Source organism: Eutrema salsugineum, unplaced genomic scaffold, assembly GCF_000478725.1.
Source record: "Eutrema salsugineum unplaced genomic scaffold, Eutsalg1_0 scaffold_4, whole genome shotgun sequence".
NCBI classification, from domain to species: domain Eukaryota; kingdom Viridiplantae; phylum Streptophyta; class Magnoliopsida; order Brassicales; family Brassicaceae; genus Eutrema; species Eutrema salsugineum.
Genome location: NW_006256686.1, coordinates 4,437,193 through 4,463,384, shown reverse-complemented (window position 1 = coordinate 4,463,384; position 26,192 = coordinate 4,437,193). Strand labels below are relative to the sequence as shown.

The following is a 26,192-nucleotide window of genomic DNA, read 5'->3' as shown; positions in this document are numbered from 1 at the left end:
TTGTTTAATTAGAAAAACATGACGTTACAAGAGTAACATAAAACTAACCAAATCTTAATCTACCAAATTTACCACATAAAAATAGTTGGAGAGTGACTAATACCTAATCTACCCAACTCGTCACACAACAATAGTTGTGTTTCACTCACGAAGAACTCTAACTCTGCGCAGAGCCGGCTCTGAATTTAATATGGTTGTAAGCTAAATAGAAAAAACGGGTTATTTGCATATTTATTCAAAAAATAGACCGTTTTACCTAAGAAAAATTTGGCGTAAAAATAAGAACCGCAAGCCCATGCTTGCTTCCCTGGGCTGCCGACCCTGACTCTACGGTATCTTCTTGACTTATTCTCATCAAACAGCTGACATGATTCTAGACCTGGTCCAACCTCATATAGTAATATATACCATATCATTCGCTAATGTTGCATATATACACTTTCCTTCATTTTTTAGATATTCAATTCTTTGTGCTGTGATTCTAGAGTAGAAATCTCTCTTGTTTTCTCTCTTCCCCGTGCGATAAAATAGCCCCTCCCTTCTCTTTCACGCCCTAGTCGGTGGTGGCCACCGCCGGCGGTTTGCGCACACTATGGCCAAGAAAAAACCTAAACATAAGCCCACACCTCCCGTTCACCCAAAAATCCCAGCCAAAAACGGGTTATTTGCATATTTATTCAAAAAATAGACCGTTTTACCTAAGAAAAATTTGGCGTAAAAATAAGAACCGCAAGCCCATGCTTGCTTTCCCTGGGCTGCCGACCCTGACTCTACGGTATCTTCTTGACTTGTTCTCATCAAACAGCTGACATGATTCTAGACCTGGTCCAACCTCATATAGTAATATATACCATATCATGGGTTATTTGGCCTAAACCCGGCTCTGAATTTAATATGGTTGTAAGCTAAATAGAAAAAATGGGTTATTTGCATATTTATTCAAAAAATAGACCGTTTTACCTAAGAAAATTTTGGCATAAAAATAAGAACCGCAAGCCCATGCTTGCTTTCCCTGGGCTGCCGACCCTGACTCTACGGTAGCTTCTTGACTTGTTCTCATCAAATAGCTGACATGATTCTAGACCTGGTCCAACCTCATATAGTAATATATACCATATCATTCGCTAATGTTGCATATATACACTTTCCTTCATTTTTTTAGATCTTCAGTTCTTTGTGCTGCGATTCTAGAGTAGAAATCTCTCTTGTTTTCTCTCTTCCCCGTGCGATAAAATAGCCCCTCCCTTCTCTTTCACGCCCTAATCGGTGGTGGCCACCGCCGGCGGTTTGCGCACACTATGGCCAAGAAAAAACCTAAACATAAGCCCACACCTCCCGTTCCCCCAAAAATCCCAGCCAAAAACCCCCAAAAACCTCTCCTTCGCAAACCCTAAAAATCCGATTTTGGTGGCAAACCCTTCTAATGGAGGCGATGCTCAAATTGCGGTCTCGGAAGCGCTTCCTCCCGCACGTCAGGCTGAATCCGTCCCCTCTTCTGGAAATCTGGCCTCTTCCCAAATGGTGAATCCGGTGGATGAGGCATCGCCCCAAAACGATACTCCCACTCTTACATGGTGCCAAAGGTTCAAGTCTGGATCTACTACTCTCAAGAAGTGCGGTACTTCTTTCACGCTTCTGTCGGGAGAACAATGTGGCAAAATCCCAAATGCAGTCATTGAGGAGAATAAGGCTCTGTGGAAGGATTTGGTTATTGGTCAGTTCTACCGACGCCTTCCCTCCTATGGGAAAATTCAGGCAGTGGTCAACCTAATGTGGAGTAAGTGGCACAAAGACATCTCGGTGACGAAGTTGGAATCTGCTAACTCCTTCCTATTCAAAATCCCTAACAACGCGACAAGAGAGCAGGTTCTTAGAGAAGGGATATGGAACATTGATGGGAGCACTATGTTTGTGGCGGCTTCGAGCCCAGGAGTAACCCCTGATATCCCTGCTCTGAGAACTGCTCCAGTTTGGATAGAGCTAAGGAAAGTTCCGTTTGAGTTCTATAATCCTCAGGCGCTTAGTCGCATTGCTAGTCTTGTCGGTCACACCCTGTACTTTCACCCCCAGACGATAGCAATGACGAACTTTGAAGTGGCTAAGGTTTTCACTGAGATTGATCTCCTCCAACCTCTTCCTGAAACCATCTGTGCTCAATATGAATCAGGAGAAACTTGCAGAGTGGAGGTTTCATGCCCACACCTCCCTCCCATCTGTAAGATCTGCTCTGAACCTGGCCATACATCCAAGAGATGCACCCAAAATCCCATCGTTGGTGGAACTTCAGATCCCAAAGGTGCTCACTATGTTCCCTTGGCAACAGGAATACCTAATGGGAACACCCCCCCCCCCCAAGCTTGCTGATAAAAAAGAGGGTAAGAAGGTAATGGTCTTTGAGATCAATACTGACTTGGCTGAATCTTCAGGGGAAAGGGGCGGACAAGAAGATGCTGCTGAACAAGTCGTCTCCGATCCCCCACCCCAAGATAAGGAACCACCTGATATCTCCCCAGAAATGGAAGAGGAGGGAGAGTTCACCATTGTTGAATCTAAGAAAAAAAAGAAAAAGAAGAAGAAGGAAAGCAAGTGTAAGCAATCTCAGGAGGTTGCTCGTGTGGAAGGGCATGCCCTTCGCCGTCACTAAACCCTTTTTTGAAACCTTTTTGGAATGCTGATTTTCTATTGGGATGTAAGAGGGATCAATGATCCAGATAAGCAGCAGCGGTTTATTAGTTGGAGGCAGCAATATCGCCCCACTTTTCTTGTCTTGCAGAGACTCATGTTTTGGAACCCAACGCTGGTGGCATTTTAGCTTCTCTTCTGCCAGGTTGGAAATTCGAATGCAATTATGATTATGCTAATAATGGGAGATTCTGGGTTGTATGGGACCCGGCAGTCTCGGTTTTTGTTTATAATAAGTCCAGGCAGCAGATCACCTGTGGGTTTAGGTCGATGGTAAGAAACATTAACTTCACCGTTACTTTCGTCTATGCCTCTAACATCCGGGTAGAGCGAAGTGATTTGTGGCAGGAGCTGGCTGTTATCGGTTCTAATCAGTTAGTAAATTCCTCTCCTTGGCTCGTAGTTAGAGACTTCAACCAAACCCTCTATGCTACAGAGCACTCCCTTCGTGATGAGTTCACCAGTGTCTCAGCGGGAAGTCGGGAGATGGCCTCCTGTTTCTCCTCAACGGGTCTTTTTGATCTTCCTTTCCGTGGTCTCTTAGTCACGTGGTGGAACAACAGAGTTGCAAACCCAATTGCGGAGAAGCTGGATAGAGTTCTCGAGAATGATCAATGGGTCCTCAACTTCTCCTAGCTCAAGTTCGGTTTGAAGAGCCTCTGTTCTCCAATCATGCAGCCTGCTGTATTAGGCTCCCTGAAGAAGGCCCTAAAGTTCGAAGACCTTTTAAGTTTAACCTGCATTTGGTTGATCACCCTCGTTTTATCCCTACTGTTCAGGAGGCTTGGTCTGGTTTCTCGGCATCTAGCTCTAAAATACATGCCTTCAGTCAAAATCTGAAGTTCCTGAAACGGGTCCTCAAGAACCTCGATCATTCGGCGTACTCCGATATCCAGCAGCGGTCGAAAGAGGCCCTTGAAGCTCTGAAAGTCGCTCAAAACTCCTTGCTTTCGTCTCCTTCGCCCAAGGAATGTTGACAGAACAAGAAGCCCTCAAAAAATGGATGGAGTTGGCTAAAGCCGAAGAATTTTTTTTGAAGCAAAAAATCGAGAGTCAACTGGCTTAAAGTGGGTGATCAGAACTCGACATTCTACCACCGCTGTATGGCTCTGAGGACTGCAAAAAAACAAAATGGTTAGCCTCTGCTTAAATGATGCTACGATTCTTACAGATCTCCCTGCTATCAAGGAAGAATGTGTGAATTTTTACTTGAATCTGCTCAGTCCTCCCAGAACATCCAAACCTTCATTGATCAGCTTTATTTCCTCTGTTCTCCCGTTCGGATGTAGTGAAGCCCAACATTGTGCGTTAGACAGAATGTTCTCTGATGCAGAAATCAAAAAGGAATTCTTCTCTTTACCTAAGGGCAAGGCTCCAGGCCCTGATGGTTTTACTGGGGAGTTCTTCAAAAGCTGTTGGGATATCATAGGTGAGGAAGCAACCCTTGCTGTGTTGGAAAGTTGGAGTTTTTCGATTCTGGAACTCAACAATTATTTCCGTGGTTCCAAAATTCCAGAATGCTGAAAATCTTAGTGACTACAGGCCGATATCTTGCCTGAATGCAGTTTACAGAGTGGTCTCCAAACTTCTAGCTCGGAGGCTCAAAAGCATTTTGTCAAAAATGATCTTAGAGAACCAATCTGCGTTTGTAAGTGGTCGTCAAATAGTTGAAAATGTGTTGCTCGCCTCAGAGATGGTTCAGGGATACAACAAACCAAACATCTCCCGCCGTGGCATGCTTAAAATTGATCTAAAAATTTAACTCTGTGGAGTGGTCCTTCATCATTGATACTCTTAAGGCAACAAACTTCCCTTCTCGGTTCATCAAGTGGGTGTAACAATGCCTTTCCACTATGATATTTTCTGTCTCGGTAAATGGTGAGTTATGTGGTTACTTCAAAGGTACACGGGGTCTCCGTCAGAGTGATCCGCTCTCTCTGCCTCTGTTTGTTATCGGTATGGATGTTCTCTCCTGCATGATCAGGCTGATATACTCCCTTGGCCTCATTGGTGCTCACCCACACGCTTCAAACCCTTGAGTCTCACATCTTGTATTCGCAGATGACATGATGCTTTTCTTTGATGGTACTCTCCCCTCCCTTAATGGCATCGTAAATCTCCTGAATTACTTTGCAGAAATCTCTGGTCTTACTATGAACAACAGCAAATCATCCTTGTTCCTTGCTGGAGTCTCTTCATCGGAGCAAACTTCTATTTCGGCTGGTTTTGGGTTTTCAGAAGGAACTCTCCCAGTTAAATACCTTGGTCTTCCTCTACTCCTGCGGAGACTCAAAAAAACTGACTGCCTTCCTCTAATGGAGAGAGTGAAATCGAGACTCCACTCCTGGACTTCGAAGCACCTTTCTCTTGCAGGCCGCAGACAGCTTATCTCTTCGGTGATCCAGAGCCTTATTGCCTACTGGTGTGCCGCCTTCATCCTTCCAAGCAGCGTTATCAAGGAGATCAACAAGCTGTGCCGTTGTTTCCTATGGTCTGGTGATCCAGACTCCTCGAAAAAGGCAAAAGTTAAGTGGGCTCAGGTCTGCTCGCCTAAGTCTAAAGGAGGCTTGGGTCTTCGTGACTTGGCTTCTTGGAATAGAGTGTTTGGCAGCTTTTCTCTAATGCTGGTTCTCTATGGGTGGCATGGTGTAAGGCAAACAAACTCAAGCGTAATTCATTTTGGGCCCTTTCGGATTTGAGCCAAGGTACATCAACTTGGTTCCAACTCCTTAAGCTGAGGCCGCTGGCTTTTGATTTCATTGCTTGCAAGCTCGGAAATGAGAATGACAGCTTCTTATGGTTTGACTCATGGACTCCTTTTGGAAAAATTTTGGATTTCATTGGCCCGGGTGGTCCTACAACCTACGGGATCCCCCTTGACTCCAAAGTCGCTGCAGTTGCTTCGTCAAACGGGTGGAGGATTAGGAGCGCGCGTAGTGCAAATGCTGAGTCCCTGCTAATTCACCTTACCACGGTCCATCTCTCGGCTGGGGAGGACACCTTTCAATGGAAGAAAGGAATCAGAGCAAAAATGGACCGGTTCAGCTTCGCCAAAGTTCGATCTCAGCTTGCTGTAACTTCCCCTGATGTTCAGTGGCACTCCGAGGTCTGGTTCTCCGGTCATGTCCCTAAACATGCGATGACTCTTTGGCTCTCTTGTTTGGACAGACTCTCGACTAAGTCCCGGCTGGCTTCCTGGGGAGTTATTCAGGATAGCATCTGTGTCCTTTGTGAGATCTTTGAGGAAACGAGGGACCACCTCTTTACTCTTTGCCCTTATGCCCGTGATGTTTGGAGACTTTGCTTCCTTCGTTTCAATGCTCCTGTGCTGGACTTCAACTCGTGGTCAACCTTTGAGGTCTGGCTCAAGTTTCCCATGGAGAGTGTGGCTGAGAAGAAGCTCAAACTTCTTGCAGCTCAAGCTGTTGTCTACTCCCTCTGGCAGCAGCGTAATGATAAAATCTTCAGTAACAAACAGATATCTGCTGGGGGCTTTTCAGGATCGTGGATCGGCGTGTGCGTGATGCTTGCCTGACGAGAATGCGTCTTCCTAGCTTCCAGGATTGTCTGAGTCTTTTTTTCTTCCCTTAATGTAACTCTTCCATATTAGTATCAATATAAACAAAAATTTTTTTTTAAAAAAATGTTTTCTCTAGCTCCACTAAGTTGCTGCCATGTCAGCTTCCAAACAAATCTTCGTTCTCCATTCAGCTTGCTCCACATTATCTCGAGCTTAACTGTATTTCTTCCCGCATTGTGATCTTATGTATGTCACACAGGTACACTTCATATCTCAGCTCCATAATATGGAGAACATTTTCTTCATAAACATAGAAACTCATCCGTTGGGCTTAGAATTGGGCTCGAAGGAGACCATAAATCTAATTATTAGTTTTATTGGGCTTGGAAAACCGCACAGGCGTGAACAATATCTTTCGCACGTGCCACTGCAAGGCGCCAAAGCCAAAGAGGAGGAGAGAGAGAGACACCATATCCTCCCGTTATCGTCATCTTCTTCACCTCCCCGAATCCAATTTCTAAACTCTCCTCAGAGAAGCAAAAGCTCCTGCTCCTTACGCATATTTTCGCTTCGTCTCATTTCTCACCAACTTTCAAAAACTGGCTGTACTGTTTCCATTTGTTTTGTCCCCTTGTTCGTTCTCTCGCTGAACCTAATCAATTCAACACCATGGACGTCGCTGAAGTTCCATGGCGTCGTCTTCCTCAATTTCCCGTATCTTCGCGCGCCTCGTGGCTGGTTTCCTCTGGGATTCCTGTTTCTTCGTGAGTTCGTTTTCGTTGAGGCATTTCAGCATACACTTTGTCTGTGGCTTGATCTCATTTCTTAATTTGCTCTAAATTGAAAAATTGAATCTTTTTGATTTATGAATTTACTGTGGAGATGGGTTTTCTTAGATGCACGCGTCTTGTTCTTTATCGGCTCTGGTTTGGAGTTGTTAGAGCTTTAACCGAGAGTTGGAGTTGTCACTTGATCTTCCTTTTTCTGCCATTGCACCTGAAAATGGTTAATAGAGCTCTAAATCTAAATGGTGCTAGGATGAAGATTTCATGCAGCTACGCTTGTTCTGAAGAATTTCATGTTTTTGCGTGTCTTTACTTTCTTCTGGTGGTGTCAATTACTTAAGTATATTATTCCTGAACTCAATTCATGATTGATATATGGATATTTTAGACACAGCAAAGATTAGAGGGAAATAGTAAATGCTACTTTGTGCTAACCTGGATTCTCTGTCGTTCAATAGATATATGTTCTCTCATATAGAGCGTGGAAAGAGGTTTAGGCTAACCTTGTGCTTTGGGGTCTCTCGTCTTCGCGCAAGGTCTGCTATTATGAGTGCACAACAAGGTACATGGGAGAACAAAACTTTGTTTAAGAACTTTCCTGCTGTGTTCTCAGTTTATGCCTTTTCTAATGCCCTTATGGAAAATTCAGTTGAGTCATGCCTCCACTTTCGAGATTTCTGTCTTTGCATTTTCAACTACTGAGATTTTTCTTTTTTCTTCATCCTCAGAACAGCCAGCTAGTTTTCGTAAAGGATTATGCGAGGTTGTTTGGATCGTGGAAGCTGATCTGGCACCCAATGAGCATCTCTACGTTACTGGAGATCCTTCCGCTTTAGGTAGCTGGGAGCCAAATTGCGCGATTTCAATGTATCCTACTGGAAATGATAATGAATGGGAAGCTAAAGTCAAGGTAATCCATTCATTTGTTTCAGCCATAGCAAAAACATAACTAGATATGTATCTTATTTACATTAAACATTTGAATGTTAAATCGTAGCATTAAAAGGACTCACACTCTTTCTGGAAAGTGAGTTTGTTTGTATTGTTTGCTTATAACTTAATATGCTTGGCAGATTGCTTCTGGTGTAAATTTCAGGTATAATTATTTTCTTAAAGCTGGATACGGATCTTCATTTGATGTCATCTGGAGACCAGGGCCCCAATTTTCGCTATCAGTTCCTTCTTCTGTTAATCGCGAAAGAAAAGTAATCATAAGGGATTCGTGGATGAGTGTTTCATCTGAATCACAAGAATCCTATGTATGGGGTTCTTGGATCAATGATGCTTACCTTTTACCAAATCATGTTACGTCAGCTCAAAGCGAAGGTAACATCTCTGTGGTTTCTCCTCTTTCAGTCTCTTTTCATCCTTTGCGAAATATCTTAAAACTCAAATACTTCCAGTGGTTTGGCAGATGAATGCACTTCCGCAGATAGTGCTATAGAAGTCCCAAGACCACTATTGAGTGATAAACATATAGAAGATGAATCTTTCTTCTGTGATGAGCTTGCAACCTTTTCGTCAGAGAACTCAAACTTTAGTGCGTTATTTTCTGACAATTATCAGCCTATTGAGGAACCGTGGTTTCTTCAGGAATCTATTACCTTGCAACATGCAAGGAATATGCAGACTGATAGCGAACAAGCTGTTGAAAGCTGTGACGACATTGAAAACAACTTAGACACTGATGAACAAAATCACCAGCTGACAGAGACTCTCTTACCTGATGATGAAGTTTTTCAACCAGAATCCATCTCTACTACGATACTGATCAACTCTTCTGTATGTACCGTGCAAAGGATTGCTGTATTGGAAGGTGAAAAGCTGGTTGAGTTATTGTTGGAACCAGTTAAGACCAACGTGCAGTGTGATAGTGTTTACCTGGGCGTAGTCACTAAGTTTGTGCCCCATATGGGTGGTGCATTTGTGAATATAGGTAGTGCTAGACATTCTTTCATGGACATTAAGCCAAACAGGGAACCATTCATATTCCCTCCATTCTGTGATGGATCAAAGAAGCAAGCAGCTGATGGTTCTCAGTTCCTCTCCACAGTCGACATTCCAGCTTCTCATGGAATCGAACATGCCTCCTATGACTTTGAAGCCAGTAGTTTGTTAGACATTGATTCAAATGACCCTGGGGAATCTTTCCATGATGATGACGATGATCATGAAAATGATGAATATCATGTCTCTGATGCTCTAGCTGGACTAGTTAATGGAACTGTAGTGAACCATGGCGAAGTGGACGGTGGTTCTGAAAAATGCAATCAAGGAGATGAGCGACATCTTGAAGTTGGATCTGAGAATGGCTTTGTTCCTCTGGAGAGAGAACCCTCTGCAGATTATCTCGTTTCTAATGCATCAGTTGCAAAAACTTCTAGGGATAACAAGTGGATTCAAGTTCGGAAAGGCACCAAGATAATTGTGCAAGTTGTTAAAGAGGGCCTTGGTACGAAAGGTCCAACTCTTACTGCTTACCCGAAACTGAGAAGCAGATTCTGGGTATGTCATGTGTCCCGTCAGTCTTGTCCTTTAGGTTCTTATTATTCTATTTTCTGAATCATTTTTTTCCTCATAGGTATTAATGACTCGTTGCAAACGAATTGGAGTGTCGAAAAAAATTTCGGGAGTTGAGAGAACCCGGTTAAAGGTTATAGCAAAAACATTGCAGCCTCAAGGTTTTGGCCTGACAGTAAGGACTGTAGCCGCTGGCCATTCTCTAGAAGAACTGCAGAAAGACTTACAAGGTCTGCTTTTGACCTGGAAGAACATTACAGAAGAAGCAAAATCTGCGTCCCTTGCTGCAGATGAAGGTGTGGAAGGAGCCATTCCAGCGTTGCTACATAGAGCAATGGGTCAAACACTTTCAGTTGTACAGGACTATTTCAATGACAAGGTATTTAGGCCCTTGGCCATATGTACCTCCTCTGATTTAGGCTCTAATGGTTATTGGCATGTCAAGTGACAGTAAGGTCTTGTTTTTTTTAGGTTGAGAATATGGTGGTTGACTCTCCCAGGACATACCATGAGGTACATTGCTTCCATTCTTCTTAAGTGCATTTTTAATTATACTTAGTGAATAGTGTGCTGAAGCTATCCCTGTCGTAAACAATTATCTTATTACCCTCATACAAATATTGATTAATGCTCATGTTAAAGCTACAGTTACATGTGTCATTTCTTTTCTTTCTGTACCAACTCTTGCACTTGCAGATAATTAAACGTTTGCCATATTCTAGATCGGCTTAACTAACTGGTATATGTTTCCAGGTCACAAGCTACTTGCAGGATATGGCACCTGATCTTTGTGCTCGAGTGGAATTGCATGATAAGGGTATCCCTCTTTTTGATTTATACAACATTGAGGAGGAAATAGAAGGAATTCTGAGTAAAAGGTAAGAAGTGGCTGACACTGCACTGTTGTGGAGTTATGACCCACCTTTCCTTCCCAGATATCTTCATGTAAATGATCTTTTGCCTCTTGCAGAGTTCCACTTCTCAATGGAGGTTCTTTAGTGATTGAACAAACTGAGGCGTTGGTCTCTATTGATGTGAACGGAGGACATGGAATGTTTGGTCAGGGTAATTCACAGGAGAAAGCTATTTTGGAAGTTAACCTTTCTGCTGCCAGACAAGTATGTGATACATTTTGGCTGCTAAATTTCATTCGTCAAACTTTTGCGCCTCTGAAAAGTATCGTAATAATTATTCTACACAACGTCATGAGATCAGATACAAGCCCAGTTATGTGTTTATGAATTATCAGATTGTTACTGAAAGCCTTAGGAAAATTTAACATGAAGAAAGAGTAGCAGTGCGAGCTCTGCTTGTATTGTGTAGTTTTCCTTGGAATTTACTCATGTCTTGCAATATGCTGCTATTCTTGCAAACCATTGATTAAGTAATGCTCGATGCAATCATGATTCAGATTGCAAGGGAGATTCGGCTGAGAGATATAGGGGGTATCATTGTGGTAGATTTCATCGACATGGCAGATGAATGTGAGTTAGAATGTCATTATTATTTGTTTAATCAAATTTTTAGAAATTGTAGATGGACAAATCCCTTTCTTTAATGATGGATGTCTTGTATATTTACTTTCAGAAATTTGTTCTTTTTTGTGTTTCAGCTAACAAGAGACTCGTTTATGAAGAGGTTAAGAAAGCAGTGGAAAAAGATAGGTCACTGGTTAAAGTCTCAGAGCTATCTAGACACGGACTCATGGAAATAACAAGAAAAAGGGTATAGTCCGAACTTTTAATCTTTCTATAAAGCTTCTACTCAAATCCTTTGGTTTATACTTATTGCAGTGAATCTTTTTCATCACAGGTTCGACCTAGTGTAACATTCATGATCAGTGAACCGTGTTCTTGCTGTCACGCAACTGGTAGAGTTGAGGCGCTAGAGACTTCCTTTTCAAAAATCGAACAAGAGATTTGTCGGCAGCTAGTGAGTGCATCGACTACACAAACTCGATTCTCTTTGCCTTTTTTTCTGTTACTTCTCTTTCCAACCAAATGTCGAAGAACATCTAGAATAATGCTCGTAGTTGTGGCCTACTATCTTTTGTTCTATGTGAAGATGTGTTAAAAATGTTTCAGGCAAAGATGGAGAAAAGAGGAGACCTGGAAAACCCCAAGTCTTGGCCAAGATTCATATTGCGTGTGGACAGTCATATGTCCAGCTTTTTGACTACAGGGAAGAGGACTCGGCTTGCAATCCTCAGTAGTTCCCTGAAAGTATGGATTCTCTTAAAGGTACCCTTCAAATCCTTCAGCATACTCGTTCTCCTATAATGTGATTCTCGACAGCTAGAAGTTTTGCATTGAAGAGGTTGTGTCTGATTATTAGTACAACTGAGGCACAAATTTCTTTTGTAGGTTGCTAGACATTTCACCAGAGGAACCTTTGAGGTTAAACCGTTCATGGATGAAAAGACGGTAAACGAAAGACAACATCAAGTTGCCATTTCACTGCTCAAGAAAGCTGACGCCATAGCAGACTCTTCAGGCAAGAAGAAGCTTACTCTTATTCCGGTTAAGAAGGAGAAGACCGGTGGTAAACAAAGACGATGAAGCTTTGGCATCACTTTTGCTAGTTTAGTGGTCTCAAATGATACAGTTCTTCATTGTACCGAATCGATTTTGTGTATCAATATTAATTCCTTTTCTCAGATTTTGCATTATAAAGAAACAGAACCAAAAAGGGCAAATTGCTGGTCTAAAAGTCGCAAGATGAAACAACAGTTAAGGAAAATACAAACAAGCTATGCTACAAGGACAAAACTAGAAACAAGTGGAACAAAAGATGGTTTAAACAACAAACAAAGGAGGAATCTAAGAGAGAGATCAAGTAGCGGCAACGTTGCAGGTCCCAACTCCATCTTTACAGTCGTTTGTAAGATCATTGAATGTTTCAATCTGCTTCTTCCCTCTCAAAAACACTTCTGTATCAACAGATGCTCTCATGTAACCATCAAACTCGACCGGGTTGCCTCCATTAAGCTTTGTGGTCTCTGAATACCACTCGCTACTCTCGTCCCAGAGATCCTTGTACTCGTCAAGAAAATGAGTAGCGTACTTATCTTTCAAAGGGTTAAAGAACGATGATTCCGCTTCATTTGTTGCGATGTAGAGATTCCTTCCTTCTTCTACTTTATCCTGCAACGTCGACAAGAGAGCACTCGGTGAAGTATCCTTCTCAAGATTAGGCCAAAGCTCAGTGTTTCTTGCTTTCTCTCCTCTCTCGATGTGTACTGCGTCGTAGTCCCAATTCAACCTCGACGCAATCGCAGACACAATCTCCATCAACCTTCTTGATTTCCACAACAGATGCCACGGTCTTTTCACAGCAGATTCCGCGTCTCCTTCGCAAACCCTGTACCAGTAATTATCCGGCTCCACCGACCCGAACTTCCTCATGATCAACGTATCTTTCACACCGGCAAGCTTCATCGGCGTGACTCTAAAGTCCTCCACGAGATGAAGAGTCAATCTATTCCTCCTCTTCTTATGCAACTTCCCCCACTGTCCCCAAAACTGAGCTTCGTCCAAGACTGAAGCAGCTTCTTTCAAATGCTCGAAATCAAAGTAAAACCGAAAGTCTTTCCCTTCCTCGTTCTGTCCAGACGAAGTGTAGATAGAAGACAAACACAGAGTCAAATCCATCACCAAAGTCCTGTTCAAATACTGTGCTTCACCAAGCGCACACAAGAAACTCCACAAGAAATGGTTCATGCTCTTGCACCTATCTCCACCACCTACATAAACCAAGTACTTGCCTCTCTTAAACGCGTTCTCAGACTCAACCATTGGAAGTGAATCATTCACTGCTTCACCAACCACAGGCAAAGAGAAATCGTCTCTCTTCCCGTCACTTTTCTCAAACCCAGCTTTCTGATTCCTCTTCCTCTTCCTCGCATTCAAACCAGAGTGATACTCACCAATACTCACCACACTAAGACTACAATTCTCAGACTTCTCAACCACAAACCTCCGATAATCCTTGTAAAACGCAGCACTCTTCCCGTCTTTGGGACGATAACGCCACGCCATGTCGCAAGAATTCGCGCCTTCACCAACCGCAGGCTTACCGAATTTGTAGAAATGAATGTCTTTAAACTTCTCAATCGTTGCTTTCATCATGAGATGGAAAACCTCAGAGTCTTTGCAATCAATGGGAATGCTCGAATCGCAATCGATCTGGTTTGACTCGGTGTTGTTCTCCTCCGTCGTGGATTCAACATCGGTGATGTTGATAAACGCTGCGAACGCGGTTTGGTTAGCCGGCATGAAGTCCTCGCCGGTTTTCACGACGGATTCGTCGGATCTCATCGTCGCGTTCGATGTCGAGGTGAGGAAGGTCGTGATTTTGTCTGATGGGTGGAAGAGAGGATCTTCTGGCTCGTATGTTGCAGCGATGATGGTGAAGACGAGTACTCCGAAGACGAACAACGAGAACCCAATGTTTCCGATTAGGTTTAGTGCGTTTTGACCTAAGTTCTCGGGACGGAAACCTCCGGCTCGAATCGCGGATCGGCCGAACATTGCTTCTTCCGATGAAAGAAACAAGGAAGAGAGATTCAGAGGTACAGATCCGGGAATGAAGATGAGAATGAGAGAGATTTCAAGGATGGGATCGGACCCACCTCGAGTTACGTCGGAGGATTTGTGAACTGAGTGAGTGGTACAGTGTTTGCTGGGGAAGACGATGAAACTGGAGCTGATACACCACCGACAATGGTAAAACTGTGATTTCGTGTGATTTGGTGGGTTCTTTGTGGAACCAATCAAAATTAAACAAATGTTGCTCTTTAAAAGTGGGGAAAAACTTCGTTTAAATCATGAATTTTGTCATTAGCATTGTTCAAGAAAGCTTGAGTCTACCGCTTAATGGGAGTTATAAACGATTTTTAACGATGTAGACGTTTAAACACTCTGAGGAGAGGATTTTATGTTTGAAGCACTATAAAGAGGCTTAGGTTTTGTCTTCTTTTAGATTCAATCAGAAGAAGGTAAGTTTGAGTAGGGAATTTTCTCCCGGTTGATTCACTTCCTCACAGTTCTGTGTTTATTGGTGTTAATCTTTGTAGTTTTAGCTTTGTCATGGTGGATGGTGGGTTGAGGTGCGTTTTGGTTTTTTTTTTCAAGAAGTTCATCAAGTTGCGCTTTTTCTGGCAAGGATTATTAGTTGGTTTAATGGTTGAAAAGCCATAAATGAAAAAAAAATTTACCTTGTCACATTTGAGTCTATATGTCATAAAGCATGTAATATTCCAAATTTACCCTTAATGAGAAGTGTTTATGTTATTAGTGATTTTTTCATGTTTAATTTTTTTTTGAAAATCGATTAAAATAAAAATTGAAAACCTAAAATTCAAAAACCAAAACCGATTAATTTCTGGATAGCTCGTGAACCGAAAAGACCGAAGTCAAAAATCTCTCCAGAAATCGACCGATAGATCTGCTCGAATCGAGATTCCGTCTGCGTTTATTTTTTTTCGGCGCGGTGCGCCGGCCTTCTCTAAACCTGTGTTGTTCGCCAAATCTCATTTCTCTGCCGTCATTTCGCAGTTAGGTAAACTTTTTCTACAGTTTAGGGATTAGGGTTTAGTAATTGATCGTTTTAGGTTGCATATTGGATAGTAGAGTGGCATATATATATATATAGGTACAATTAGGACAAATAGGACAAAATAATTTCTTAAAATTATGGAACCCTAAACAAATACAACCTATAACCTTAACTACTGTATCCTCAACGGCTACGCTTGGAACGTAAAATAAACCCATTGTTTTCTGAAAATAAAATAAATCATTTGTGTTTCTAATGAAATAACCTTATGGTATAAGGAATTCTTTGACAATGTTTTCCATCTTATAAGAGGCTAAACGTAAAAATATAGGAAATATAAAAGGATGGGCGTGAAACCCTTGGGGCAGGTATAAAATGTTCAAGGATTTGGGGGACAACTAAAAAAAAGGAATTCCTGTTAAAGGATAACTGAAAAAACTTAAAAATCAATTAAAAGACAATTATTCCAATTTTGGGACAACCGGACAACTAGGTACAACTATGATGTCATCGGAATATGCACGTGTGAGAATGGTGACTGAGAATAAAATTATTTGTTATTTTTCTCTTTCCTTTTCTTTTTGGTTGCCGTTTAGCGTTTTCTCTTTCATAGAAAAGGGTCAAAGGGTTCTTCTCCTTTTATTCTCTTTCCCAATTTTTTCCCCTAAATAGGTTTGTTAGAGTTTCCGCCGCATCATGGATAAATATCAGAAAGCCATCGCGAAATTAGATGAAACAAAAAATGATGACTCTTCTCCTGTCTTGCCTAAGAAGGATTATGGGATGACCACTAGATGGGGACCTGAAGTCAATGGAGTCAGGACCATTCTGCCATGCCCTGTACAAAAGGGAATTCCAAAGGTTTGCTACTGCGGCTTAGCTCCAATTGGGTGTTTAACTGACAACTCCGCGCTGGACAGGGGCCGGAAATATTATGGTTGCTTCTACGGTTGTTGTGGCCCAAAAAACTTCCCGGAAGTAAGTGTTGGAGTTAATTTTGATTTGTAAATTAAGTATCATCTGAATTTCTGAGTTTAGGGTTTTCAGGTTCCTAATTGTGGCTTCAAAAAATGGTGGGATGTCGCAATACTCAAAGGGATTGAAATGCTCAATGAGACTCAAGAGGCCATGCGGGCTTTGTTTGACACTGTTTTCTCCAAGTTAAACCAGTTGGAGTCAAAGGTGGCATCCCTTGAGGCAGCTATAAAAAAGAGTTAAGGTTGAAGAAGATTTTCAGTGTCTTATTTACCTGTTTTTCCCCTTTTATGTTATGTTCCTACACTCCTTTGTTTTATTTAGAACTATTTTTCTTTTTATGAAGTCGCTCATGTTATGTTTCCTATCTGTTATCCTCAAATTGTGCCAGTTCTCCTAAATAAAACTACGAAGTTGTACTAGTTGTCCTGAAAAAATCAACGATAAGATACCAGTTATCCTAAATAAAACACACTAAGTTGTACCAGTTATCCTAATAAAACGTATTTAGTTGTACCAGTTGTCCTAATAAAACACAAAACATAATGTTGTACCACAGAGAAAAACACATAATCTTAAACATAAACAAGACATTCTACTTCTTGGCTTTCTTATTTTTTTCCCGCAGAAGTATAATGCGACTTCTTGTACTGTGACTTTTCCCTGGGCTTCTTAGTTCCACCTCTACTGGCTTTTGATGAGGATGCTTCTGGTGGTGGTGCGCATCTTGAGGCGGATGCAAGTGGTGGTGCAGTTGATGGCCGAACATCCCAATACACCTGGTGAAGGACTAACTGCTCAAGCGTCGCCACTCTTTTTTTCTAAAAGACCCATGGTAGCCTTCAGCTTCAACAATGATGTCACCTAAGGTGCAGGTATTTGAGGAGTGTCGGCTGTGATTCCACCCCGATGTTGAATATCTAACTCATACAAAGATCTTCAAAAGGTGTTCTTTTTTTTCACCATGAGATGATGCATCCAATCCTCAACACCTACATCAATGAGTCATATCCCATCATCATAGCCAGGATCTATTATCTGACGCAATATTTTTTCTTCACCCGAGTCTGCAGGCTTCAAGATGCTATGAATGTCTTGGCAACATAAACAAAGACAAATTATTGATCCATCTGTAACAACAAAACGTATAGTTGTACCAATTTCCCTAGTTGCCCTTTAACCAAAACAAAAGAAACATAGTTGTACCAGTTGCTCTAGTTGCCCTTTAACCAGAACAAAAGAAACATAGTTGTACCAGTTGTCCTTGTTGCTCTTTAACCAAAACAAAAGAAACATAGTTGTACCAGATGTCCTAATTATCCCATGACCAATAATCTTTAATATTGTTTAGTTGTACCAGTTGTCCCTAAACCATTACCAGCAAGTCAAACATAGTTGTACCCTATTGTCCCATAACCAAACTCATCAAATACTAACCTTTGCACTTGTTACAATTGCTGCGTTTATATCATGTAATGGAATGCTTTTCATGTATACATCGGTGAACTTGTGCTTGCACATCCTCGGACAGTCTTTCTGCGCAGGTACAGCTTCTCGGAATTTGCAGCCAAGGCTAGGAATACACTCAAAAGCAAGTATCTACACAAAAATTCAAAAAATTAAACCCTAAATTATTTAGATAAATTAACTTCTATAAACTATTGACTGAGAATTACTTGTAGAGGAAGAATAAAACCAGACAAGGGACATTCTGTTTTTTTGTCTTTGATGCTGCCATTATACTTTGCCATCACACGCCGGATCTCCTTCATCATGTCATCGAATGTGTAACGCCCCCAAGGAAATGATTTACACACATTCAAATCACTGACAACTCTGAGCAAGAACGGATCAATGTTACCATCAGTCTTGTATTTCGCCTTCACTACCTTGCATAAAAACCAGAGGAGAGCCATTTTCTTCCTGTCCACAGAGGTATCCTTCATTTCTTTTAATTTTTCTTCCACATCCGCAATCTTGATTTTATCCGCCCTACCAAAGTGCTTCTCAACAAACTTCGTGTTCCCCAAATTGTTGTAGTCAGCCAGGTAATCACGACAGTCAAATCCATTCAAAAGCGCATGCTCTCCCAGAGAATACCTTATTGGAACTCCGTTAACAACAAACCAGCACTCACTAAGCCTTTCAGTATGAGCAATGTGAAGGAGAAGCATCCACAATCCTTGATTTATGTGGTTTGGCTCCTTGAACATGTGAAAAATGTGGTTAAATTGAGGATTCACTCTGAACCATGCTTTCTCCTCATCAAGCTTATCAATCTTGTCCACAACTGCTCTAACTGAGCACCTTGTCAATATCCTACAACCCTTGCTGTACTCGGTTGGACCGAAGTAAAGCTTCTCAGGCACCATCGGTTGACTACCATAATCGACATCCTGAAATATAAACAAGAAACACAATCATATCAGATTTAGTTGTCCCAAGTGTCCGCGTGTTATCTAATTCTGTTAAACTAAGTTGTACCAATTGTCCCTGTTGTCCAACAGTTGACCAACACAAACATTCATCAAACACCGTTATCCTAGTTGTCCAACGACCAAACATAATATCATCAAACACAGTAATCCTAGTTGTCCTAGTTGTCCAAATGCCAAACATAATTTCGTGCAAATAGTTATCCTAGTTGTCCTAGTTGTCCAACGACCAAACAAAATTTCGTGCAAAGTATACTTACCTCTAAATCTTCATCTGCCTCTCGACATCCTCTTCTTCCGCTGCATTTTCTTCCTCTTCATTTCCTTCTTCTTCATTTCCTTCCTCTCCTTCTCCCTCGTCATCTTTCTCGGGTGTCCCCCCCTCCCTCTTCGTCTGCTTCTTTCTCGGATTCCTCTTCTCCACTATCTTTCTTGGATTGCTCATCCTCGACTTCCTCTTCTCTTGTTTCCTTCTCGGATTCCTCTTCCTCGGCTTCTTTCTCTGATTTCGCTTCCTAGCCTTCTCTTTTTGAAGCCTCATCCTCAGATACATCTCCCTAGCCTTCTTTATGGGATTCTACCACACCCGCTTCCTTGACTACTGTATCTGCTAAACCCTCTTTCTCAGGTTCTTCACGAGATTCCAACCGCTCCTCTGGTTGATCCGTCGCACCATCGTCCGTGGGTGTTGGTGCGGATGCAGGGGCGTCTTTGGTGGTTTCCGTACCAGCTGGGTCTGCTTCCATCGTGATATTCTTCTCTCGAGTTTCTTCATGGGTTTTTTCTTCATCATGCGCCGGGGGGTTTGGGGGTAGTCCGGGGACTTTATCTTCCCATATGTGCTTTTTCGCTGCGCTTGGGTACTGAATCGTTTGAATCATATACCACGCCCTTTAGTCGAATTTTAGCCATGAAGTTTAGGATTTGTCTAGATGTATGTAGAAGGATAAATTAATGAATAAATAGTACGGGAAGTTGAAGGAGTAAGTTGAAAAAGGGGAAGTTGAAGGAGGAGAAGTTACAAAATCTAGTGTCGTTTTAAGGGGGAAGTTGCAGAATTTTCGGAAGAGTGAGGGAAGTGGAGATAGCCGTTCGGGGAAGATGAAGAGAGAAAGAGGAGAAATCGAGATTTGATTTTTGGTTTCAAGTTTATCAATTGTGTTTGGTTTTGAGAATCAAATTCACTCGGTTCGGTTTCGTTTACCCGATTTTCGGTTTAACAATTAAAATTTTCTATTTTCGATTTCAAATTCATTAAGTTTTATTTTTTTGGATAGAAACTGCATTTTTTAAGGGTTATCGGATGGGCTTAAAACAGGTGGGTTTTACCCTGGTATTTTCGTGATTATGGAGACATATAAGGAGAAGAGTATAATTTTCATGGTTTGAGTTAATAAAATTAATTCAAAAGAAAATTAATTTTTATACACATGGCTTTTCAGCCTACTTTTTCGCGTTCCATAGGTTTTCAGCCGCGCACTCGGATTAGTTGGTTTGGTTTTGTTTTAAGGTCTTTTTGAAATTTTGTTTCCGATTTTGCTTCAATTGTAAAAAACTTTTGGATGAGTATGTTTTTTTTAAATAGAAAAATGATAATCAACTACACAAACTATATCTCATCACATAACTACAAACTAAATTAATGCATTTATAACTACATAATATATACATGACTACATGTATCAATTAACAAGAACTATGTTATTATGACATAAATATTTTGGGAGTTGACGGAACAGTATATTGGAGGAATGAATCTAGCACCATATAAATTCATATATCAAGAACTACACGATTATATAATTAATATACTCAAAACTATACGATGCATAATCAATATATTCAGAACTACATGATTTATAATTAATGTATCAAAAACTGCACTATAATGTTATATGTAGCCGAATGCAACACTAAAATGGATCACAACATACAATTCAAAAGAATAGACATGGTAATGCTTATTAACATTAACGAAAACCCAAGAATCAAAGTAAAAGCCCAATAAGTAAAAAACACGTTGCAACACGTGGTTCTTTCAAAATATGTAAAACATCACATGATTTCCTAAAATATATTCATCAAAAGAACCACTTACCCAAAAAAACTATAAAATCACATATATACTCCCTAAAAATTACCACACATGTTTTTCTTAAGAAATAAAGTAGCAATATCATCATCCAAAGATCAGCCTAAATAATCGGTTGCATCTGCATAAGCCTCCTTGACCTCTTTGGCCTCAAACAGGATGACATTGATGTTCATCTCTATCAGCTACTGCTTTTTTACTCATTTATATTTGATGGGCTTGCGGGCCTAGGATTTGTTTTAAACAAGCCTGTTGGTCCTCCAAAAGTTTTAAATTTATAAAACTCAGTGTCTGCAAGTGCACAGATGTACATTGTAGGACTTAGGGTGTCGATCCACAGAAGGGATGTCTAATCTGCGACAAACAACAAACTAGGAAAATAGAGTATGTGAAAAATTTAAAAAGATTAAGGAAAAAGAAAACTTACCTGGTGTGGTGATGGATTGTGAGGTGATTGTAGTGGTGGTAGGATGTTGAATAGTGGATGGTGGATGATGTGGAGTGCTGCTTGATCCAACTTGGATGGATTTGAATCAAGGTAAATGTGGAAGTGGCCAAGGGTGGCCGATTTTTGTTGGCAGCAGATCAAGATGTCCCGGCCGCGGTAGGACGCATGCTGGCCGCGGTAGGACGTGTGCTGGCCGTGCTTCAAGGCTTCGTGGCTGCGGCAAAATGCTTGCTGGCCGCGGCTGAACCTCCTTTGGCCGCGGTCAGCTCCTTTTTTTTTTTTTAAGGTGTATACTAAGGCCTGTCTAAAATAAGAAAAACAAAACTTGAATTAAAAGAAAAGTTAAACAAAAACAAATAAGTACCTAAATGGGTTGCCTCCCATCAAACACTTTGGTTTATAGTCTTTAGCTAGACTTTGCAAAGAAAAAGACTTAGTTCAAATAGGATCTTGTCCTAAGACAAATCCTTTTCAAAATCTTCTTGTTCTGTCTTGCAGGTTCTTCATCACTCCAGAGTTCTTCTGGTTTAAATGCCTGGGCTTTATGCTCTCTTCTTTTGCTCTTAAGTGGTGTAGCTTCATAGAAGATGTCCTTGTCAATATTTGCAAAAGAAACTCTCCGGTTGGGCCAATCCATGATGGCTCTAGCAGTTGCTAGAAAAGGCCATCCAAGGATAACTGGATATGAGTCATATTTAGTCTTCACTATGTATAGATCGACAGGTGCTATGCAATCTCTAATCCTTAGAGGAATGTCTTGGGCTATCCCTCTTGGTGTTGCACTTGAATCAGCTGCTAAGCTAATCTTCGTCCTGGTACTTGAAATGTTCTTAATGCCAAGTCTCAAAAGCAGTTGCTTTGGACATCATGTTAATGCAAGCTCCAGAATCACAAAGAATATTGAGGAATCTTTCACCTCTAATGTCACAAGAGAAAAGAAATTGACATTTGTCTTGAACTTTGTGTAGAGTTCGAACTGGTCTATCTTGTGGATGATCTGGTGCTTCAAATGCAGAATAACAATCACAATAGAACCTTGCTGCTTCGAATTCGATGATTGAGTCTATGTATGGCATTTGAATCCTCTTAGGTGATTCATCCTCCACATCTATTACATCTGGTTCATCTTCTGTGATCTTCATGCATGGGATGTAAGATTCATGCTCTTTTGGGTCTGCAGAGTCTTGGTGATGTGAGCTCAGGGAAGGATGGAGGTCCCTCGCGGATGGAGACGTCGCACCCGTGGCCAAGTCTCTTCCTGCCGCGGGTGAAGCTCTCGCAGCCGCGGTGAAGATGGGCCTGGCTGCGGTTGAAACCCTCGCGGCCGGCGGTGAGGAATTCCGAAGGTTGCTTAGCTGCTTCTCCTTCTTGCTCTTCTAGGATGTCTTCAGGGCTACTCTGGATGTCCATTGTAGGATTTCTTGCATCAGAATTGGTTGATCCTCCTTCTTTTTACTGACCATGAACAAGATAATCCTTCTTATGATTCTCAAAGATCTTCCTCACAACAAGGTTTGTGTCTCCTTGGCACTTAGAGATGCTTGATGTCAGAACTTGTTTTCATGCTCTTGTGTTCAAGCTTGCTAAGGCGAAATTCAATCTCTTGAAGTTCACCATCTGTCCTTCCTCTGTACCATGAAGTGATTTCATTGGCCTTCCTTAATCTCTAGCTTGGCAGCCTTGGCATCGATGGATCCTTGAAGGATATCATACTTCTGTCTTGGCTACTCTTCCTCAAAAGCATCTATCTTCCTTTTTAGGGCAGAAATACACTACAAGAAAGATTGGATTTTACGTCGGCATATATCGACGTAAAATCGACGTAAAACAACATTTACGTCGAATTAACGACGAAAAAAAATTCGTCGTAAAACGATCGTCGTAAAACCAAAATCGTCGTAAAATCGTCGTAAAATTACCAACTCCGGAAAATCGTCGTAAAATCGTCGGAAACTATTCGTCGTAAATGCGACGTAAAATTTCCAACGGAAGTACAACGAAAGAACTCCAACATAAAAACGAGAAATTACATCGATTTTAACAACGATTAGGCGACGAACAATTTCAATTAAGGGAAACTAATTTTTTAATTGTCGATGTTAAATCGTCGTAAATTTTCGACGTAAATTCGACGTAAACTTATTCGACGTAAATTCGTCGTTAAATATTCGACGTAAATTCGTCGTTAAATATTCGACGTTAGATCGACGTAAATTTACGACGAATTTACGTCGATTTATAAATTAAATATTTAATTCGATTTTAATTTAATTAATGAGTTTTGAAAATAATAAAAAATTAAAAATAGAAAAAAAACAATTTAAATTCAAAAATAATTTATAAATAAAAAAAAATTTAATACAAATTGTTTTTTACAAAAAAACCTAATCTACAATGTGATTTCGTAATCGTCGAGGTTCAGATCGACGTCACGAGGAGGCTCTCCGTCTTGGCCGCCCGTCGCTGCTGGACCGTCGTTTCCCGACTGTACTACCGGAGCCGAAGACTGACCCTGCGTCTGCTGGTCCGATGGTCCAGTACCGGAAGTACCACCGGTCTCAAAAACCCCTCGTGCTCGCTGTTGCCTCGCTCGGATTGCGGTGGCCAACTGCGGAACCGCTTCCGCAATGATGTCGAAGAGACCGTGCATCTCGGTGAGCTCCTGCTTCTGGGCCACTTGCTCATGCCTGAGAGTGGTGATCTCAGCATTGGCCGTAGCAAGCTCCTGGCGAAGCTGACTCGGATCCTCCTGCGTGCGGAATCCGGAAGCCGAGGCGGCAGGACAGTCTCTAATAGAGCCCATCTCTAAGGTTCGGCCCTTCTTCTTCGGAGCAACCTACAAATGGAAAATAAAAACGTTAATTATTTATTAAGTAATAAATATAATAAATTTTAAAAAAAATTGAAATAGATCATACCTCTTCGATAATCTGGTCTTGCTCAGCGACGGTCAACGGTACTTGGATAGTACCGTCAGGTGTGGCCTGGGTCTCCCGCTCGGCGATCTGCTGCATAGCGGCATTGTAGATCTCCTCGGACCGAGCGTCGATAAAGCTCCCGTCCCTCTTCCGGTGAGTGGTCTCGAAGAGCTTCGTCATTGGAGGTAGTTCTCCTCCGTTCTCCTCGGCCTACGAATTAGTAAACATTAGTGAAAAATATTTAATAAATTATAGCAATAAATAAAATTAAATTAAAATAATAATTACTTACCATCATGAGACGTCTTCCCGCAAAAGATATTTGGCCAGAAGTGTGCGGGGTCACTAACTTCTCACCAGTCACCGGATCGACCCGGTTTCGGACGGCCGAACACTTAGCAGCGGTGGTTTGGGCATGCGGGTCCAGCCAGTACGCCTTCAACCCGTTCCAACAGGTAGTGGACATGGAGCTCGGCTTTGCGTCGTCGCCGTCGGTCTCCCATTTCCGCTTCCAATCGGAAACGGTGTTGACTAGGCGTTTCTGCGCCTTCAGCCGGAAAGCTTCGCGGACCGTCTCGTTGATCCCGATGTCCCAGTTCCACCGTTGCTGCAAAAGAAAACAAAAAATTAGATAAATAATATAAAAGTAAGATTAATTGAATTTTACTACAATTTAAAATGATATAAATAATATTTAAAATATATTACCGCAAAGCACTTGTACTAGGTGTCGAACGTCTCTTGCGACACCTTGCTCCAATTGTAGTGTGGCTCCACGAAATGACTCTTAATTGTGTCGGAAACGCTCCGACCAACACAATTATCCAAACTAAACCTATGAAACAAAACAAAAACTTATTACATTAATATTTAAGTAAATTAAAACATTAATTTAAAAAAATATAAAAAACTAAAAAGTTTACTTACCAATAAGAGCCCGGTTCCGCTTTTCCGGGAACCAGACGTCGTAAAGCCCCCCGTCCCGGTTGGGCTAGTAAATCCTCAACCGTAAACTGGGCATACGGATGAGGAGGGGCGGGTACCGGTTCGGCAGCCGGCGGTGGAGGTGGTGGTGGAGGCGATGGTGGAGGCGGTGGTGGAGACGGCTCCGCGGTATTCGGAACCTGGGAGGCTCCGGAAGATGAAGGGACATCGGTCCCGGTGTTTCCCGAGGCAGACGCCCGGGAAGAGTGTCCGTCCGCCATGAAATTGATGTAATGCGTCCTCCGTCGAGTCATCTTCTGCAAAACCGATAAAATTTTATTTTTCAAGTTAATTACAATTAATTTTTAATTACGATCCTAAATCTAAGAAATTCCGATCCTAAATCTAACAAATTCCGAGCCTAAACTAATTCCCGACCTAAACCGTTTGAATTTCTAAACTATTTAATAATAAAATAATATAAAGTAATTAAAAAAAAATAATTACCTTTTTTTGCGTCAAAAAGAGGAGGAATGCAAGAGAGGACGAAGCAGAGAGAGAAGAAGGAGAGATAAGCGACGAAATGAGGAAGGGGTGATGTCCTATATATAGAATTTATATTCGTCGTAAATTCGACGTAATAGTTACGTCGAATTTACGACAAATCCGTCGTAAATTCGTCGCAAAGGTCCCACCGTATAACAAAGCGAATAAGACAAACACACGTGGCTGTATCTGGGCTTTGCGACGATTTTACGATGATCCGTGTTATTCGTCGTAAAATCGTCGTAATGTTACGACGATTTTACGACGAATCGTATAAATCATAAAAATTAAGACGGCTGTGTATCCACAAATTTACGACGAATTATACCAAAACTGATGAAATTCAAAAATTGAAACATCCATAAGGACATACAAGCATGTCTATTCATGATAAATGTGGTGTGTATAACTTTCTAGCATGTTTACATAACTTAATAAAGAATTTAGTAAGATGTAAGACAAAACCATACATCTTGTGTAAATGTATATAACACCTTAAGATTATTTGATAAACACATATATGTCAAATTTTGAATTTTTTTTTTTTTGTTTAGAAAGTTGTTTTACCTTATGAGATGGTAAGACATTTCATTCTCTTCATCAAAATCCCCCCTAAACCCCAGAAAAGATAGATTATAAGATTTAGGGGTTACATTTCGTCGTAATCTCGATGGTATATTACGACGGATTTACGACGTTAACACCCATTCGTCGTAAATTCGTCGTAATAAAACCACATTTCTACAAGTTCCTGAACCTTATACTACAGACCCTCATATAATACATCAGTT

The 26,192-nt window shown here is 41.3% G+C and overlaps 2 protein-coding genes across 4 annotated transcripts; one reads left to right on the top strand and one right to left on the bottom strand.

The window, feature by feature from the left end:
• The first annotated feature begins 6,676 nt into the window (after nucleotides 1–6,676).
• LOC18014065 (ribonuclease E/G-like protein, chloroplastic) lies at nucleotides 6,677–12,159 on the top strand. Of its 3 annotated transcripts, none has more exons than XM_024153908.1 (14): nucleotides 6,677–6,966; nucleotides 7,446–7,549; nucleotides 7,716–7,897; nucleotides 8,061–8,313; nucleotides 8,402–9,492; nucleotides 9,569–9,886; nucleotides 9,979–10,020; nucleotides 10,261–10,385; nucleotides 10,478–10,625; nucleotides 10,919–10,991; nucleotides 11,120–11,232; nucleotides 11,320–11,439; nucleotides 11,592–11,747; nucleotides 11,871–12,159. In XM_024153908.1, the coding sequence occupies exons 1-14, from the start codon at nucleotides 6,872–6,874 to the stop codon at nucleotides 12,063–12,065; spliced, it is 3,015 nt and encodes a 1,004-aa protein (XP_024009676.1). In that variant the 5' UTR covers nucleotides 6,677–6,871; the 3' UTR covers nucleotides 12,066–12,159. The 3 variants fall into 3 exon arrangements, with proteins under 3 accessions (XP_024009676.1, XP_024009677.1, XP_024009678.1); XM_024153909.1 differs by having other exon boundaries at nucleotides 6,678–6,966; nucleotides 8,084–8,313; XM_024153910.1 differs by lacking the exons at nucleotides 6,677–6,966; nucleotides 7,446–7,549 and having other exon boundaries at nucleotides 7,755–7,897; nucleotides 8,084–8,313; nucleotides 8,391–9,492.
• Nucleotides 12,132–14,262, bottom strand: LOC18014133. Its single transcript, XM_024153911.1, has one exon. It carries the CDS (start codon nucleotides 14,034–14,036, stop codon nucleotides 12,339–12,341), a length of 1,698 nt encoding a protein of 565 aa, XP_024009679.1. The 5' UTR covers nucleotides 14,037–14,262; the 3' UTR covers nucleotides 12,132–12,338.
• Between the last annotated feature and the right edge of the window lie 11,930 nt (nucleotides 14,263–26,192).

What these genes read in the sequence shown, in the direction of transcription:
- LOC18014065 (XM_024153908.1), top strand. Translation starts at nt 6,872, where the DNA reads ATGGACGTCGCTGAAGTTCCATGGCGTCGTCTTCCTCAATTTCCCGTA. An exon ending in AATGGGAAGCTAAAGTCAAG is followed by an intron (nt 7,898 to 8,060) that starts GTAATCCATTCA and finishes TATGCTTGGCAG; the next exon opens with ATTGCTTCTGGTGTAAATTT. An exon ending in GAAGGAATTCTGAGTAAAAG is followed by an intron (nt 10,386 to 10,477) that starts GTAAGAAGTGGC and finishes TGCCTCTTGCAG; the next exon opens with AGTTCCACTTCTCAATGGAG.
- LOC18014133 (XM_024153911.1), bottom strand. Translation starts at nt 14,036, where the DNA reads ATGTTCGGCCGATCCGCGATTCGAGCCGGAGGTTTCCGTCCCGAGAAC.